The 16,318-nt window shown below is 37.1% G+C and overlaps 1 protein-coding gene across 1 annotated transcript; it reads right to left on the bottom strand.

Annotated features, from left to right (window-relative positions):
- Window positions 1–15,238: 15,238 nt before the first annotated feature.
- LOC119810542 (olfactory receptor 8B3-like) lies at window positions 15,239–16,087 on the bottom strand. The gene has a single exon (XM_038324064.1). It carries the CDS (start codon window positions 16,085–16,087, stop codon window positions 15,239–15,241), a length of 849 nt encoding a protein of 282 aa, XP_038179992.1.
- Window positions 16,088–16,318: the final 231 nt, after the last annotated feature.

Raw genomic sequence — 16,318 nt, 5'->3', positions numbered from 1 at the left:
ACTCTGACTCTTTCAAGCAGGCAGTCCTGACTATGGAGCTTTTGATTGTTGTTTAACACTGTTGCAGCTTGCTTGCTGGCAGGAACCTTGAAACCCCATAGAGTTGTGGCAATAAAAATGGCTACAGCCAGTACCTCTGCCATGAGGCTGGAAAGCTAAGGAATGGGCTGGATCCAGCCGCCAAAGTCACGGCTTTAGTGATACCGATATTGTTTCGTAAATTGAAGACTCATGTGGTCACAAAAAGAGAGATATACAGTAAAAGAAATATTCAAAGTTGAAGAAAATGTCTAAATGGTTTACTATGTGTTAACAATATATGCAGGCTAAAGGTTAAAGTTCTTAAAAGTAAAAAAGAAAAAAAAAGGAAGTAGTTGGGTGTGGTAGTACACACCTTTAATCCCAACACTTGGGAGGTAGAGGTAGATTGACCTCTGTGACTTGAAAGTGTGGTAGCATACACCTTTAATCCCAATGCCTGGGAGGCAGAGACAGGAAGATCTCTGAGTTCAAGGACAGTCTGGTCTACAGAGTTATTCCAGGTCAAAGATATACAGAGAACCTGTCTCAAAAAATAAATAAAAATAAACGAAATAGAGGTTAAAATAAAGCCACACAAAGATGGAAAATAAACAGAGAATCTTGATACTGTATGCTATTATGTTCTCTTTGAATTGTTTGAATGCTGAGGAAGGAGCAATAGCTGCTAAAAGATATTTGTTTAAAAATGCTCCTAAACTATTCCAGAATAGATATTTTGAAAATACCTTGACTTTAAAATTTGGATCTAAGGACATGTTGCTTTGGAAAGGAGTTTCTTCTTTTGTTTTTACAGAAAATGAGACCCTGTGGATTGCTTCTGTTCCAATATGGTATGATAAACCACGCCCTCCTGAAAGGTTGCTGTGAACAACTTCAGAAAATTACTTCATCCAACTGATGACTGAGATGAACCTGGCACACAGGTTACACCATGAAAGATCTGATTAACAGCATCCCCATTCAGCAGGAAGCAGTTTGGAGAGAAAAAACCATGCCCATATTCCCAAATATTGCTTATGAATGTTCTTTTACATTTAAAGGGGAAGATGATATAGATATAAATACGTTGGATTGTTGTGAATCTTGGTTACTAATATTAATTTAAGGTCAATCTTGTTATATGTATTTCTGATCTTGATTAAGGTATTGTGATTGTGTAGTTCATTTTAAAAATGTAATGTATAATTAGGAAATATAGGATGAATAATCATTGATAATCATCAAGCTTGTAGTCATGTTAGATTTTCTAGATATATAGAGATATATTTCAGTTAGATAGACATTCCTAATATCTTTTAAAGACTATAGAATATGGCATTTTAAATGTTTTAATAACTTAGGACTGTTCAGACTCACTGTTAGACAGTGAGACATGTCTGCTCCTGGCAGCACCAATCTACTTCAAGAGGATGATGGGCATCGAAGAGGATCCTTATGGAGTTTGATAGCCATTTGGGCAAGAAACTGCTCTTGCCTGGATTATTGCATAAACTGGACACAGAGAACCCTCAGAGAGAGGACTGCTGAACTTGCCAATAGATGAGATGATCTTTCGGGGTTCCTGATTCAAGAAAGAGTCTACAAGACATTCTGCAGGACACAGCAGATACTGACTGAACTGCCTTCGAAATTTCCGGATTCATAGAAATGTCTGCTGGATACTATGGGCCTGTAGGCCGAAGATGGATGCCCCAACAGTACAAAAGAACTTTGGGTGACTGTCCAGGTAGCAAGATGTCTCTGTGATTTCTAGAGTTTGGAAGTTGATTATTTCTTGTTTACTTAGGTAATATTATATCTTTCTGGAGTCTTTGATGGAGTTGAAGAATGAATAGATAGTTATAGTTTTCCTTAGTTATGATAAAAGATAAAGTAGATATAAATATTGTAACTGTAATTCTTGCTTTATTACTGTTTTGTTATATGTAATTCTGCTGTTAAAGTTAAAGCCTTTTTTTTTACATCGCAACTCAGTTTGAATAGGTTTTTAATAGCAAGTACAGTAGATCTTTTTTTCCCATGGTTTATTTTTTTTTATATTTAAAATTTCCATCTCATTCCCTCCTCCTCCCTCTTCCCTCCCCTCCCCTCCACCCATACCCAGCCCTCCCTCCCTCTCCAGGCCAAGGAGCCATCAGGGTTCCCTGCTCTATGTTAAGACCAAGGTCCTTCCAACTCCCCCCAGGTCCAGGAAGGTGATCGACCAAGCTGAGAAGGCTCCCAGAGAGCCCGTCCATGCAGAAGAATCAGAGCCCAGCGCCATTGTCCTTTGCTTCTCAGTCAGCCCCCACTGTTGGCCACATTCAGAGAGTCCGGTTTGGAAACAGAAAAAGGGGAAATGATGTGGGAGGGTCTTCTGTTTTAATAAAGAAACTGCCTTGGCCAGCCCTTAGGTGGGTGGAGTAGACAGAACAGGAAGAAGGAAGTGAGGTAGATGGCTCAGTCAGATGCCATGCCTCTCCTCAGAGAGACAGTCACCATGAAAAGCAGGCCTGCCTGCAGCTCCTTACTACAGGAGAGTATTTTTCATTCCTTTTATAGAAATCATTTGTTATTAAATTATTCAAATTATTTTCTTAAATTCTTTCTCATTGCATTATTTTTTATAAAAGAAAGCAATTATATATTTTTTATTTTACATACCAATTCCAGGTCCTACTCCGTCCCCTCCTCCCATTCTCTCCAACTTCCCCCTACCTCATACCCCATCCACTTCTCAGAGAGGGTAAAGCACATTGTTTTGAGGAAGGACAAAATCCCTCTCTCCTATATCTAGCTTCAGCAACATATCCTTCCAAAGGGAATGGATTTTAAAATGCAAGTACAATCAGTAGGGCTAAATTCTGGTCCCACTGCCAGTGGCCTTGGAGTCTGCCCCAGCCATACAACTGTCACCCATGTTCAGAAGGCCTAGTTTGCTTCTATGCTGTCTCCTTTCCTGTCTGGCTGGAATTGGTGAGCTCCTATTAGCTCAGATAAGCTGTTTCAGTGGGTATCTCCAACATGGTCTTGACCTCTTTGCACATATTCTCATTCCTCCCACTCTTCAACTGGACTTTGAGAGCTCAGCCCAGTGCTCTACTGTGGCTCTCTGCCTCTGCTTTCATCAGCTGCTGGATGAAGGTTCTATGGTGACAGTCATCAATCTGATTGCAGAGCAAAGCCAGTTCATGTAACCTCTCTACTATTGCTTAGGTTCTTAGCTGGGATTATCCTTGTGGGTTTCTGGGAATTTTTCTAGTACCAGGTTTCTTACTAGCTCATAATGACTCCTTAAATCAAGGTATCTCTTTCCTTATTATCTGTCTCTGTCCTTTCCACATATTGACAGTCCCATTTCCTCAAATTCTCCACCCCTCCCCTCCTATCCCTTTTCACTTTCCCTTCTCTGCCCACCCCCATGCTCCGAATTTACTCAGGATATGTCTATTTCCCCTTCCCAGGGGCATCTGTAAATGTTTTTCTTAGGGTTCTCTTTGTTACTTAGCTTCTCTGGTGCTGTTATAATACAATAAAATTATATTATATTAATACTGTATAAGGAGAATATGTTTTTTCTATTTATAGAAGTCTTCTCTCAATTAAATTCTTTATATTCTTCTTAGAAGAATAATTATTATTCCAGCCTGGGGTCAATCCAATGGTTTCACTTATGCCTGATAGTTCTTTACCACTGAGCTTCACAAACAGTATATTAACTTCCTTTTCCAGTAACTAACAGTGAAAGTTTTTATTGAGTTATACATTTTTCTCCAATCCCCTCCTTTACTCCACTCCCCTCTCCTTCTACCCTCTCATTGACTTTCATGCTCCCAATTTATTCAGAAAATTTTATATTTTCTTCATTTCTATAGATACTTGCATGTCTCTCTTAGGGTTCTCTTTGTTGTCTAGGTTGTCTGAGGTTGTGGACTGTAGGTTGATTTTTCTTTGCTTTATGTCTAGAAGCCACTTCTGAGTGAATACATATTATATTTGTCTTTCTGGTTTGGGGTTACCTCATTCAATATGTTTTTTTTCTAGATCTGTCCTGTTGCCTGAAAATTTCAAAATGTCATTTTTTTAAACCTCTGTATAGTACTTCATTGTGTAAATGTACCATATTCTCTTTATTCATTCTTTAGATGAGGGTCATCTAAGTTGTTTCTAAGTTCCGACTATTACAAATAATGGTGCTGTGAGCATAGTTGAGCACATATTCTTGTGGTATGATTGAGCATCCTTTGGTTAGATACCCAACAGAGGTATTGTTGGGTCAACAGTGAAAATTTAATAAGGACCTTAAAGATTTTATATATCAAAGTATCCCAAGGAATAAAATGCTAAGAAATTACTGGACCATTCCTAATCAAAGACCTGAAACATTTCTACAATTAAAATTGTATAACATTTCTAAAAAAAAAGTTGATGCATAAATACACAAAGTAATCTTTGCTCATAGCTTAGATATGCCTTTATTAATATCTTCATTTTACTTTCATACAAGTACAGATGCACATGTGGTCCTGCATATGCTTGGGTACCCACACCCACTGGAATATGCACATTGCCCCCATACACAAGAAGTAACGACTGAAGAATTAACCAGAACTGACAAGTTTGTAGAAGAAAACCACAAAATTCTGCTTAAAAAGTAATGGTATAAGCACGTAGAAGGATAGAAAGCCTTTGTTAATTGATCAGAGAAGTTACTACTGCAGTAGTGCCAATACTTTCCAAAGCCATCTGTAGAATCAGTGTTATCCTTATCATATCAGAATGAAATTTTAATCTTAATATTCATAAAGAATATCAATAAACTCTGATTATTCAAAATCCTCTTTAAAAAAACTCATTACTCCCATTTCCAAATTTCAAAGCTTACCAGAAACCCAATAAGCAAAAGAGTGTGGTATGACAATAAGAGCAGGTAATCAGAGAAATTGTATAACACAGAAAGCCTAGAAACGAGATCTTAGATAAATATTTAAAAATATAGGGTTTGAAGGAGTTCCTAAGACCATCCCATATAGGGATGGACAGTTTCTTCAGTTAGGATAACTGAATGTAGATATTAAAAATTATTTTGGGGGGGGGGGGCTGGAGAGGTGGCTCAGAGGTTAAGAGCACTGCCTGCTTTGCTCTTCCAAAGGCCCTGAGTTCAATTCCCAGCAACCACATGGTGGCTCACAGCCATCTGTAATGGAGTCTGGTGCCCTCTTCTGACCTGCGGGCATACACACAGATGGAATATTGTATACATAATAAATAAATATTAAAAAAATAAAAATAAAAATAAAAATTATTTTGGACCCTACAGACACTGTATATCAGTTACTCCAAGTGGGTCAGGTGCACTTGGTCAAGATGTAAAAATAAAAGTGTTTGCAAGAAAACACAGGACCAAAACTTTACAGCCCCACATGTGGTGACGACTTCTGTACAAAAATGTAAAAAACACAAAAGCTATAGAAAAAATAAAAGAGTCTCACCAATGGGGAGGTTTTTCTCATGTGCGTAAAACCACCCCTTTTTGAAAGTTTATAACAAAACCTAAGCAGGTCTGTAATCACATGGGAGACAACATCCTGGTCATGTTCTGCAGGAGTTTCTAGGTTGAGTTAATAGATGGAAAGATACATCCTGGCTCTAGGTTGCACTTTTCCATGGTCTGGCATATCAGATAAAATGAGGAGAAGATAAGCTGAGCAGTAGCAACCCTCTCTTACCTGATTCTGGACACTGTGTGACCAACTGTCTATCACTTGTGCCATCTTGATTTGATTCCCCTGAAACTCTTTACCTCGGTCCGTGGGCAAAATGTAACATCCACCTTTTCTTTAAGTTGTTATCATGTATTTCGTGACAACAATAAGAAAAGTAACTGCTTCATGACTGAGCAGAAGAATATATTTTACTCCTATAGAAAATACAGGTAACTCTTCTAACCCAAACATGACACCTACTTATGAAATGAGCCATGGATTATATATATTTCCAAATTTCAAAGTTTGATACACATACACATGCATGCATGTGTGTGTACAAAGAAACAGGCAAATTGTTAATGAGGTCATTTACAATGCTCATCAATAATAGTCACTAGAAATATTTAAACCAAAGATACCATAAGATGCTAATTCTGAATATCTTGTTGCCTACTATTTAAAAAATCAGAAAATATAAATGTTGATGAGGATTCAATAATTTAGAACCTCACCCCAATGTTTACAACAATATGAATTCTGTGCAGTCACATCAGACCTGAAGATGTAACCTGAAGATAGAGCACATTTGTGAGAATTTAAGATTCCAAGTTTTATATCCAGCATTACAAAAATTAAAATATAGTACCATTTGACTGAATGTGAATATACTTCATGGCACTTTATTTACAATATATAAAAAAGTGGAGGAAATTCATTGTCCTTTCATAAATAAATAAGTAAAGTACTATATAAAAATTGGATTATTTTCTAATGTAGGACTCAGCCATGATAAGGTTTATAGAGGCCAAATTCTCAGTAGTTTTCTCTGAGGAAATACTTGGTTGCCGGAAGGACCACCAACTGAGATTACCCAGGCACCACCCAGGAAAAGACCATCCAAAAAATTCCCTACTGTTCCAACCATTGTAAATAGGATCACCTGCCAGCAAATATTCACCAGGACACACCTAGACAAATGCCAGCCAATCAGGGGTCCTGGACCTTAGAAATCCCTTACCCCCACCTTTACTAGTATAAAAAACCCAACTCTAACTGAGCTCAGGGCTCTCTGATCATTCCAATAAGTTGGGCACATGGAGAGTCTGAGTTTGCAAACTTGTAGAATGAAGGCTCTTTGCTTTTACACACAGGACTAGGTCTTTTTTGGTTTTGGGGGGACTCTAAGGATCTGGGCATAACATCTAACCCTAAAGATAACAAAATTTCCAGTTTCTTTACATGAGCATAATATTCAGTTGTGTGTATGTTACACAGCTTCAATATCCATTAACCAGATAATGAACTTTAGGCTGATTCCATTTCCTGTCCTTTGTGACCAGAAGAGCAATGAATGTGAATGTGCAAGTATCACAATAGAAAGATGTAAGCTCTATGGGGACAGCCCTCAAGGCAGAATATGAGCAATTACATGGTAGATCTGTTTCTAGTTTGCTAAGAAAACTCCAGGTCATTTTCAACATTGCCTAAGCTAATCTACACTCCCATCATCAGTTAATCAGGATTTATCCTTCCTCATATCCATAGAAATTTTGTTGTCTTTTATATTCATATCATAAGAGTCAATTTCCTGAACCCATTTCTGGATTACAAAACACTATTTGTCATTAAGACTTGAATCTTTTCTGGAAACAGAGAAAGTGGCCCTTTAAACTCAGGATGTATATGCTTATAAGCAGGGCAGAAGTATGTCCAGGCTCTTCCTCAGAGGAAAGCATTTATATTGAAAAAGGAACTGAGAAAAATGTATTACACCCTTGAACATGACCCTAAGAGACCCACAATTACACTCATCCTTTCCATTTACTCTAGAGAACTTACAGTCCATAGTGTAGATATTGAGATAGATTCTTGCCTCTCCAATTATCTTGATATCTGAAGGGAAATCTGAGCTTGGGATTTCTCTTCTTTCCTGCAATTAAGTGAGAATTACTCACAGATCTTGTGGCTGACAATAGTCTGTGTCTGAAATTTGTAGAGAGTTGTAGGAAGTTACCTCCAGAGCTGTGGAACTAGAAACATCACAGATGCTTTAAAAAAATTATATTTCTGAAGAAGACTTATACCAGGAGACATGCTAACATGGAGAGAGGAATTCTCAAGGGGCCTCAACCAAAGAACTAAAGATAGTTGAAGAATGTTGCGATGGCTAAAAATAGTCTTTTTGGGTCCTGTAGTGGTGGAGCACTCCTTTAATGCCAGCACTCGGGAATCAGAGACAAGGGGAATTTCTGTGAGTTCGAAACCAGTCTGGTCTACAAGAGCTAGTTCCAAGACAGCTTGGGCCATTACACAGAGAAACCCTGTCTTGAAAAACAAAACAGCAACAACAACAAAATAGTCTTTTTTTTGGAAAGAAACATATCGCAATTTGTTATCCAGTGTCAAGTGGTCAGGTATGAACTCATACAAAATAATATTATATGAACTGAAAGGTGTGTGTGTGGGTGTGTGTTAGTGTGTATGTGTATGAGTGTGTGCGTGTGTGTGTGCATGTGTAACAACAATTAAGGAAATAGAGCCCTGAAGATTAGAGAGAACATTGGGTATGGAGGCAGGAAAAGAAAAATGGAAAATTATGTTATTAATTTTATGTTAACTTTAAAAGATAGAAACATTAAATAAAACAACTCCAAAATGTTTTAACAAAAAGAATATAAAAAAATATAAATGATTACTTTCCCAATTCCTTTTCCTTATTCCAAGCATCACCTATTCACCAACTAACCCCTTAAAATAAACCAAATTAATTTCCTCTTTTCCTTTTACATATGTATGCAAAAATTTATAATTAATTTATTCTCATTAAGATAAACATTATTACCTTGTCTCGAAAAACCAAAAAAAGAAAAAAGAAAAAAAAAGATAAACATTATTTTTTTATTCCTCGTGGCTAACAAATTTCATGTACATTCATGAACATTATATGTACATATAATATGAATGTAGGGAAATTAGTGGTTCTAACAATGGGAGGCAGATATGAAAAAAGAGATATGAGCACATATGGTGGAAATATGATCAGTGAGTCAATGCTTTTATATGAAAATCATCTTATGACATATATTACTACATGAATAAATATATAAAATATCAGTTTTCAGCCGGGCGGTGGTGGTGCACGCCTTCAATCCCAGCACTCGGGAGGAAGAGGTAGGCGGATCTCTGAGTTCGAGGCCATCCTGGTCTACAAGAGCTAGTTCCAGGAAGGCTCTAGAAACTACAGGGAAACCCTGTCTCGAAAAACCAAAAAAAATCAGTTTTCATGGTTAATATAGTTACTCCCTTTCCAAAAGGATAGCCTTTCAATATATAAAGGTATTGAGGGGCTTTTTTTTTCCTCATTTTTTTATTCAAGATTTCCATCTCCTCCCCTTCTCCTCCCCCTTCCCTCCCCTCCCTTTCACCCATATCCCCACTCCACCCCTCTCCAAGACAAAGAGCCATCAGGGTTCCCTTGACTATGTTCAGTCCAAGGTCCTCCCAGCTCCCCCTAAGTCCAGGAAGGTGAGCAACCAAACTGACAAGGCTCACAGTGAGCCCGTCCATGCTGTAGAGTTCATGTTCATTGCCATTGTCCTTGGTTTCTCAGTCCTCCTCCACCGTCAGCCACATTCAGAGAGTCCGGTTTGGTCCCCTGTTCCATCAGTCCCACTCTGACTGGACTTGGTGGTCTCCCGTTAGATCTGTCCCACCGTCTCAATGGGTAAAAACACTCCTCGTGGTCCTGGCTTTCTTGCTCATGATCTCCCTCCTTTTGCTCCTCATCAGGACCTTGAGAGCTCAGTCTGGTGCTCCTATGTGGGGCTCAGTCATTTTCTCCATCCAATGCCAGGTGAAGGTTCTATGGTAATATGCAAGATATTCATGAGTATGACAATAGGATCTGTACATTTCTGGCACCCTCTCCTCAGCTGCCCAAGGAACTAGCTGGGGGCGTCTTCCTGGACACCTGGGAACCCCTCTAGAGTCAAGTCTCTGCCAACCCTAGAATGGCTCCCTTAACTAAGATATATAATTCCTTGTTCCCATATCCACCCTTCCTATATCCCAACCATCCTATTCCCCCAAGCTCTTCCCATCCTCCACTTCACACTTTTCTCTCCCCATCCCCCCATCCCTCCACCCCCCCACCCCCATATTCCCATTTTTTGTCCGGCAGTCTTGTCTACTTCCAATATCCAGGAGGATAACTATATGTTTTTCTTTGGGTTCACCTTCTTATATAGCTTCTCTAGGATTTTTTATGAATTATAGGCTCGATGTCCTTTATTTATGGCTAGAAACCAATTATGAGTGAGTACATCCCATGTTCATCTTTTTGGGCCTGGGTTACCTCGCTCAGGATGGTGTTTTCCATTTCCATCCATTTGCATGCAAAATTCAAGATGTCATTGTTTTTTACCGCCGAGTAGTACTCTAATATGTATATATTCCACACTTTCTTCATCCATTCTTCCACTGAAGGGCATCTAGGTTGTTTCCAGGTTCTGGCTATTACAAATAATGCTGCTATGAACATAGTTGAACAAATGCTTTTGTAATATGATTGGGCATCTCTTGGGTAAATTCCCAATAGTGGGATTGCTGGGTCCTGGGGTAGGTTGATCCCAAATTTCCTGAGAAACCGCCACACTGCTTTCCAAAGTGGTTGCACAAGTTTGCATTCCCACCAGCAATGGATGAGTGTACCCCTTACTCCACATCCTCTCCAGCAAAGGCTATCATTGGTGTTTTTGATTTTAGCCATTCTGACAGGTGTAAGATGGTATCTCAGCGTTGTTTTGATTTGCATTTCCCTGATTGCTAAGGAGGTTGAGCATGCCCTTAAGTGTCTTTTGGCCATTCGAACTTCTTCTATTGAGAATTCTCTGTTCAGTTCAGTGCCCCATTTTTTAATTGGGTTAATTAACATTTTAAAGTCTAGTCTCTTGAGTTCCTTATATATTTTGGAGATCAGGCCTTTGTCTGTTGCGGGGTTGGTGAAGATCTTTTCCCAGTCAGTAGGCTGCCTTTTTGTCTTAGTGACAGTGTTCTTTGCTTTACAGAAGCTGCTCAGCTTCAGGAGGTCCCATTTATTCAATGTTGCCCTTAATGTCTGTGCTGCTGGGGCTATACGTAGGAAGCGGTCTACTGTGCCCAGATGTTGTAGAGTACTTCCCACTTTCTCCTCTAACAGGTTCAGTGTGTTCAGATTGATATTGAGGTCTTTAATCCATTTGGACTTGAGTTTTGTGCATGGTGATAGACACGGATCTACTTTCATTGTTCTACAGGTTGACATCCAGTTATGCCAGCACCATTTGAGGGGCTTTTATTTACAGCTTGGATCATGTTTTGCCTTTAGTTCTCTAGAAATTCTAAATTTCATGCAAGTTTCTCTATAGGGAAAATACTTGCTTTTGTGTAGATGGAAACATACCTCCCCAAATTCATCAATTATCTTTTAAAAATATATACATATGTATACATGCATGTATACATATATATATATATATATATATATATATATATATAATTTCTTTATTCTTCTCTCATACAATACATCTCGACTCCACTGCTTCATCTCCTAGTCAGAAAAGTATTTCCCTTTTCTCTCCAGTCAGAATGGTATTAATCTGGAATACAAAGGACAACAAATGCTTGGATAGACATTGAGAAGGGAAAATACTTATAATCTGTTGATAGGAATGTAGAATAGGTAATCAATGTGTAAGCCATTCTGGTGCTTTTGCAACAAACTAGAAACCAATCTGCCATATGATTGCTCATATCCTGCCTTGAGGGATGTCCCCAAAGGAGGTTACATCTTTCTATTTTGATACACGCATACCCACATTCATTCTTTTTCTAGTAAGAAAACACAGAAAACCGAATCAGTCTAGATGTCCATCATCTGCTAAGTAGATACTAAAAATGTGTTATATACATAAAATGAAATATTTTTCAGGTCTTAAAATATTGAAATTTTATTGATAAGGATCAAAAATAGTCCATCTTTATCATATTTTGCTTATCTACATTCAATTTCCTCCCATGTTTTATATATTATAATTAATATGTTATAAATATATTCACATTCAATCATAGTGGAATTATATTTTAATTTTTGTAGTGCTGGTTATCATAGTTGGGGTCTTAAACTCTCTCACATGTGCTCTATCTTCAAGTTGCAACTTCAGCACTAGTGTTTAATCTTTTAGTTGCTCCTCGACTTTTCAGTGGCTATTCTGCATTCATATTTTTGTAAACATTGACATGACATTCTAAGTTACTGAATCTTCACCAAATTTATTTTTTCTGTTTTCTTTCTTAATAGTAGTCAATAAGATATGTACAATTAGCATCTGTTGGCACTTTGGTTTAATATTCCTTCTGACACTGTTAATGAGCTCTTTAGATATTTGCATGTTTCTTTGTAGACACGCACATGTAATTCATATCTCTTTTCATTAGCAGGTTGCAATTGTGGGGTTAAACGGATTCTCTGTATATTCTCTGGTTGTAAAATATTTTCTTCTGCTCAGTACTATAGCAGTGGCTTTTGTCATTGCCATGACAAAATGCAGGATAATAACAACTTAAAGGAAAGGTAGGGTTTTATGGCTCACAGACCAAGATCAAGAGAATCATGATGGCAAAATCAAGGTGGCAGAAGTAAAGGCCAGCTTGTCGCACTGTCCCCAGTCAGTAAAGTGGAGAGATTGTCATTGTTTTTGCTTTGTTTATACTTCTTATTCAGTTTGGAAAGTCAGTCCATGAAATAGTGCAATCTAGATTCATGGTTTATTTTTGCACCTCAATTAACTCAATCTAGAAACTACTGGACGACATGACCAGGAAGTTGTCTCCAAAGTGATTCCCAACCCACTCAAGCTGATGTTATAAACCCTCATGAATGGGCAGTTTTACTCACATGAAAAAGTCTGCTCGTGGTGAGACTTCTCTGTTTTTTATGCCATCTGTGCTTTTCATGTTATTGTTCAGAAGTCATCACCACATGTAAGGTTATGAATTTTTGGCAGTGCATTTTCTTATAAACACTTTAATTTTAAATCTTGACTCTGGGTATTTTACCTACTTGGAGTAATATACAGTGTCTGTTAGGGTCCAATATAATTTTCTTGCTTGTCTGAATTCAGTTTTCCCAGTTAAAGTAATTGCCCATCCCCCATGACACAAGGTCTTGGAAACTTCTTCAAACATTTCTTAACCCTCCATCTAAGATCTTGTTTCTGAGCTGTCTGTGTTATACCATTTCTCTGATTACCTGCCCTTATTTCCATTCTGCACTGTTTTGGTTTTGGGTTTCTGACAAGTTTTAAAATGTAGATATGATAGTCATCTAGTTTTGTTGTTTTCCAAAATGGCTTGGCATATTCATAGTCCTTTGAGATTATCTATGAATATTAAGATTAACAATGTCATTGTGATATGTTAGGGATAGCAATGACTCTACAGATGTCTTTGGAATGTACTGACACCATAATTGTAGTGTTTTCTAACAGATGTACAAAACCTATGCTTCCAGATGCTCATATCTCATTAATTTCATTAACCAGAATTTTGTGGTTTTCTTCTACAAACTTTTAAGAAATTTGGTTACTTCTTTAGTATTTACTGTTTTGTATTTGGTATATGTGTGTGGGTACATAAATATATGTGCAAGGGCACATGCAACCATACTTTCCTGACTCTGAGCACAAGATATCAACCAATGCATGCTTAAGCTATGAACTGAAGATGTTTTTGTTTATTTAGACACCAACTATTATATCAATATTAGTCTGTTTTCAGCTTATGTACTTTGATGCCTTTGATTATAGAGCAATTATAGAGCAATCCTTCGGTATTTTATACTATTTTGGAATATGGCCTTCTTAAGTTCTTCATTATATCATTAACAAATGGAATAGCATATTAAAGTAGACCATGTGAGGCCCTAGGTCTGACCCTAACATGCAGAAATTAAAGTAATTCTTCTAAGAAATAGTTGAAGAATTTCACTGAAGGAAAACCTTATAAACAAAGAGGTTAAAATGAAGTTCTATAAATTGGAATAGAACATACTCGTCTTAAAACAGTATTAATATAAAATAACATATTTATTGTACTTTGCAAATCTTTTCAACTGAAGTGAACATTGCCTTCCTTCCTTTAATAGACGTAAGTGAAAATTAACCTTCCTGTGTGATGAACTGGTTGTCTCTGCCATGAACAAGTCTAGATTTCTCTACAGTTTTACTCGACATGTTTATTTGCTTCTGTGAGATCCAATTTTCTACTATAAATGTTAATTACATATACTTGGGTTTTTATTTTTCATAGTTGCTTAAGTTCTTTTCACTATTCACATAAATAACACTTTAGTGAAAGTTGTATAAGAACATTTAATAGTAAAAATCAGGATATTTACATGAGTATATAAACATAATATATGGTTATATAAAGCAACTACTATAGCAAAATTTTGAGTTCTACATAAAACTTCATTTCTATATAAAACCATCATCACATAAAATACTACTAATGTACTGTCATTGTGAGTGTTAAGAATAATGTAAAATGAAAAATGCAAGGCAAATATTTGCAATGCTCTACTTAAGAAAGTTAAGATTTAAATAATAACATGATTTTCACAACCTCTCCATGATTCTTAGCAGGAAAAGTCCGCTATTTACTCATTGTCTGTCTTTGTGCCTTATCGTTTAAAGCCTGTGATTGGCACCCTTTTTTTCTAGATCTTTTCTTGAATCACTAGATCCTAAAACATTCAAAATTTTCCATTTTTAATTTTGCATATGATCTAAACTTCTTATTACAAAAATATTTTGCTTGAAACCGGGAAATTATACACTTTCATTAAGCTATTGACCACCAATAAATCTTAATGATCACATTGTCAGTTGAAGGGATAGTTTGCTTGCCAATGGAAGAAAGATAGACAAGATCAGAATCAGTAGTTTGAATTAAACATTCAAAGAAACAACTTCAAAATGAGACACCCCTACATAGAGTGGGAACTAGCATAATAGTCTTTCCTCATTTGATAAATTGAGGAGCCATTTTATATTATGAGAATAAAAAGATAAGCTTGCATGAATGGAGGGAAATGAATAAGTTGTTCATGTCATTATTTTAAATAAGAGATACAATATAAAATGGAGGAAATGACAAAGAATTAAGAAAGTAAGCTATCAAAATATTAAACCAAATTTTAAAGACTCAAATATTTTTATGATACAAAAAGCCTAGAATTCATAATTATTACAAGAGTCTCCGGCTGTTCAAAAACTGGAAAAAAAGGTAGCATATTGTCTAGAAAAGAAAAAAGAGGTAAATTCTACATCTGAAATATTGCCCATGAATAGAAACAATTTCTGTGCCCAGAAAAAGAAATTAAATACAACTTAACTAGTTCATGTTGCTTACGATTTTCCGAAAGGCAACTTTAACACCTTTGTTCCTTAAGCTGTAGATTAAGGGATTCATCATGGGAACCACACTGGTGTAAAGGAGAGATGAGACTTTTCATTCATAGACCCAGCTGAGGAGGGTTTGAAATACACGAGCGTAGCTGAACCAAAGAACAGAGAAACAGCAAGGATGTGAGAGCTGCACATGCTGAAGGCTTTGGACCTGCCCTCAGAGGAACTAATGTGGAAGATACTAGAGAGGATAAAACCATAGGAGGTAAAGATAGTTGAAGTAGGAACAATTACATGGATGCTCCCAACAACAAATATTACAAGCTTGTTGGCATATATGCTTGTGCAGGACAGCTGGAGCAAAGGAGGAATATCACAGAAGTAGTGGTTGATGGTATTGGCATCACAGAAGGTCAGTCTCAGCATGCATGCAGTGTGAGCCACAGCACTAGAAAATGCAATAATGTAGGAACCAAATATAAGGTTCAAACATAGTTTAGGAGACATGACACTATTATACAGCAGTGGATTGCAGATAGCCATGTAGCAATCATAGGCCATTGAAGTCAACACATAGCACTCAGAAACAGCAAAGAAGATAAAGAAATAGAGTTGGGTCATACATTCTGTGTATGTAATTATATTTTTCCTTAATATAAAGTTAATCAGCATTTGGGGAGTGAACACAGAACAATAGCAAATATCTACAAAGGACAAGTTAAAGAGAAAAACATACATAGGGGTGTGGAGGTGAGAATTCAGCCCAATCAGAATTATGAAACACAAATTTCCCAATGCAGTGACCAGATACATTGCTGGGAACAGAAAGAACAAGGGAATTTGGAGTTCAGGCTTTCCTGTTAATCCTACCAGAATGAATTCAGTCACCAAAGAGACATTTACTGCATCCATTTTTCTGTAAGTCAATCTGTGGAAACAGAAAATGGAGATGTCTTAGAGGATGATCCATACTCAGTCATGGATCCTTCAAACCTATGACTTATATGTTGGGAATGTTTCTTCTAGCCCAGACTAATCATATAGAATCACATTCTGCAGCCAGAAAAAATCCCAAGTCTGAAATCCAGTAGTACCAAATTTTAGTATTTTGAAAAGGGAGAAGACTATAGTAAGAAGGGCTCA

This window comes from Arvicola amphibius, chromosome 3, assembly GCF_903992535.2.
Source record: "Arvicola amphibius chromosome 3, mArvAmp1.2, whole genome shotgun sequence".
In the NCBI taxonomy this organism is placed as follows: Eukaryota; Metazoa; Chordata; class Mammalia; order Rodentia; family Cricetidae; genus Arvicola; species Arvicola amphibius.
The sequence above is the reverse complement of the archived record's forward strand: the minus strand, read 5'-3'. Positions and strand labels throughout refer to the sequence as shown.

Excerpts from the sequence above, each read along its gene's own strand:
- LOC119810542 (XM_038324064.1), bottom strand. The coding sequence starts at position 16,087 with ATGGATGCAGTAAATGTCTCTTTGGTGACTGAATTCATTCTGGTAGGA.